Raw genomic sequence first — 1,151 nt, 5'->3', positions numbered from 1 at the left:
AAAAAAAAAAAAAAACCGCAAAATCTAATACTATTGGATACTCCTATTATTTTATAAGAGCATGTGCATTTCTGTATAGTGGGCATGGAGCGGATATTTTTCTGAAAGTATTTAGAGTATGGTAGTTGAAGGTCCCTTTGCTTATATGTTCTGTATTAACTATATGCTGTTTCATATATCGGCAATGATTTTTATGGGCTTGGCATCTATTTTAGTTTTTGTGTGTGTATTTAAAATTTCTGTAACACACCGGCACTGAAGCATCAGTACCATGCACAGGAAAAGGAGTTCAGGTTCAAGCCTATCTCCTCATCGGGAACGATCTACTGCTAGGGTCAGTGAGGTTAGATCGAATGGAGCACTTCTCATGGAGAACATCAAACAAGAAGTTGAAAGTATTGATGCTGATGTAACACCTTCTCGAATACAAACCGCCTTTAAGAGTAGACCGTCTCTTGATAGCCATGGGATATTAGAGATAGATACTGATGATTTGATTCGTCGCGGTGGAAGTATTTCCCTTAGAACTTGCAAGGAGGAGCATGATGCATCACCGGACAGTGGAGACTCAACATTTTCTTTATTTGCATCTCTACTGGATTCAGCTCTTCAAGGTGCTTACTAGTAAAATTGTGTTGACCTAATATAACCTAATTTACAGCAGCACAAGGTGGCATTCTTTGATCAACAGAAAGTGCTTGGGTGATGATTTTGGATTGTCGTTATTATGTAGCTTACATTTTGAAATTACCCTAGGGCTCCAACACTAATTGTCCATTTACACTTCTTATATTCGATGATATCTGCGAGATGGGTTTAGAGAAGTGGGATTGCTTGGTGCAAATGATGTCTTGGATTCCCCTTCCCCCATTATGTCTTGAATTTTGATGTTTAGAGAAAAAACTGTGATTCTAATTTTTACTTTACCTTACCCAAATAAACTTGTGATGCTAATTTTTTGGGATTGAGGTGTAGACGGGTAGTGGATTGATTAATTGATTTTTTTAGGAATAAATATAATCATGAATATCTATATGCAGATCGAGAAGTGGAGAGGCATGAGATATATTTATAAGCTCTGTATGGTTATATTGTGTAACTAGCTTGTGTTCATGGGGTTTTGTTTGGTATTTTCTGCATGCTTATCACTA

The 1,151-nt window shown here is 36.9% G+C and overlaps 1 protein-coding gene across 1 annotated transcript in view; it reads left to right on the top strand.

The window, feature by feature from the left end:
- Nucleotides 1–649, top strand: part of LOC109219481 (nuclear pore complex protein NUP107-like) — a 12,941-nt gene extending 12,292 nt beyond the window's left edge. Inside the window, exon 2 of the mRNA XM_019383941.1 lies at nucleotides 280–649. Within this exon, the coding sequence (XP_019239486.1) occupies nucleotides 280–625 (346 nt within the window). The 3' untranslated portion in view covers nucleotides 626–649. The remainder of the gene's footprint in view (nucleotides 1–279) is intronic.
- Nucleotides 650–1,151: the final 502 nt, after the last annotated feature.

Source organism: Nicotiana attenuata, unplaced genomic scaffold, assembly GCF_001879085.1.
Source record: "Nicotiana attenuata strain UT unplaced genomic scaffold, NIATTr2, whole genome shotgun sequence".
Lineage (NCBI taxonomy): Eukaryota > Viridiplantae > Streptophyta > Magnoliopsida > Solanales > Solanaceae > Nicotiana > Nicotiana attenuata.
The sequence above is the reverse complement of the archived record's forward strand: the minus strand, read 5'-3'. Positions and strand labels throughout refer to the sequence as shown.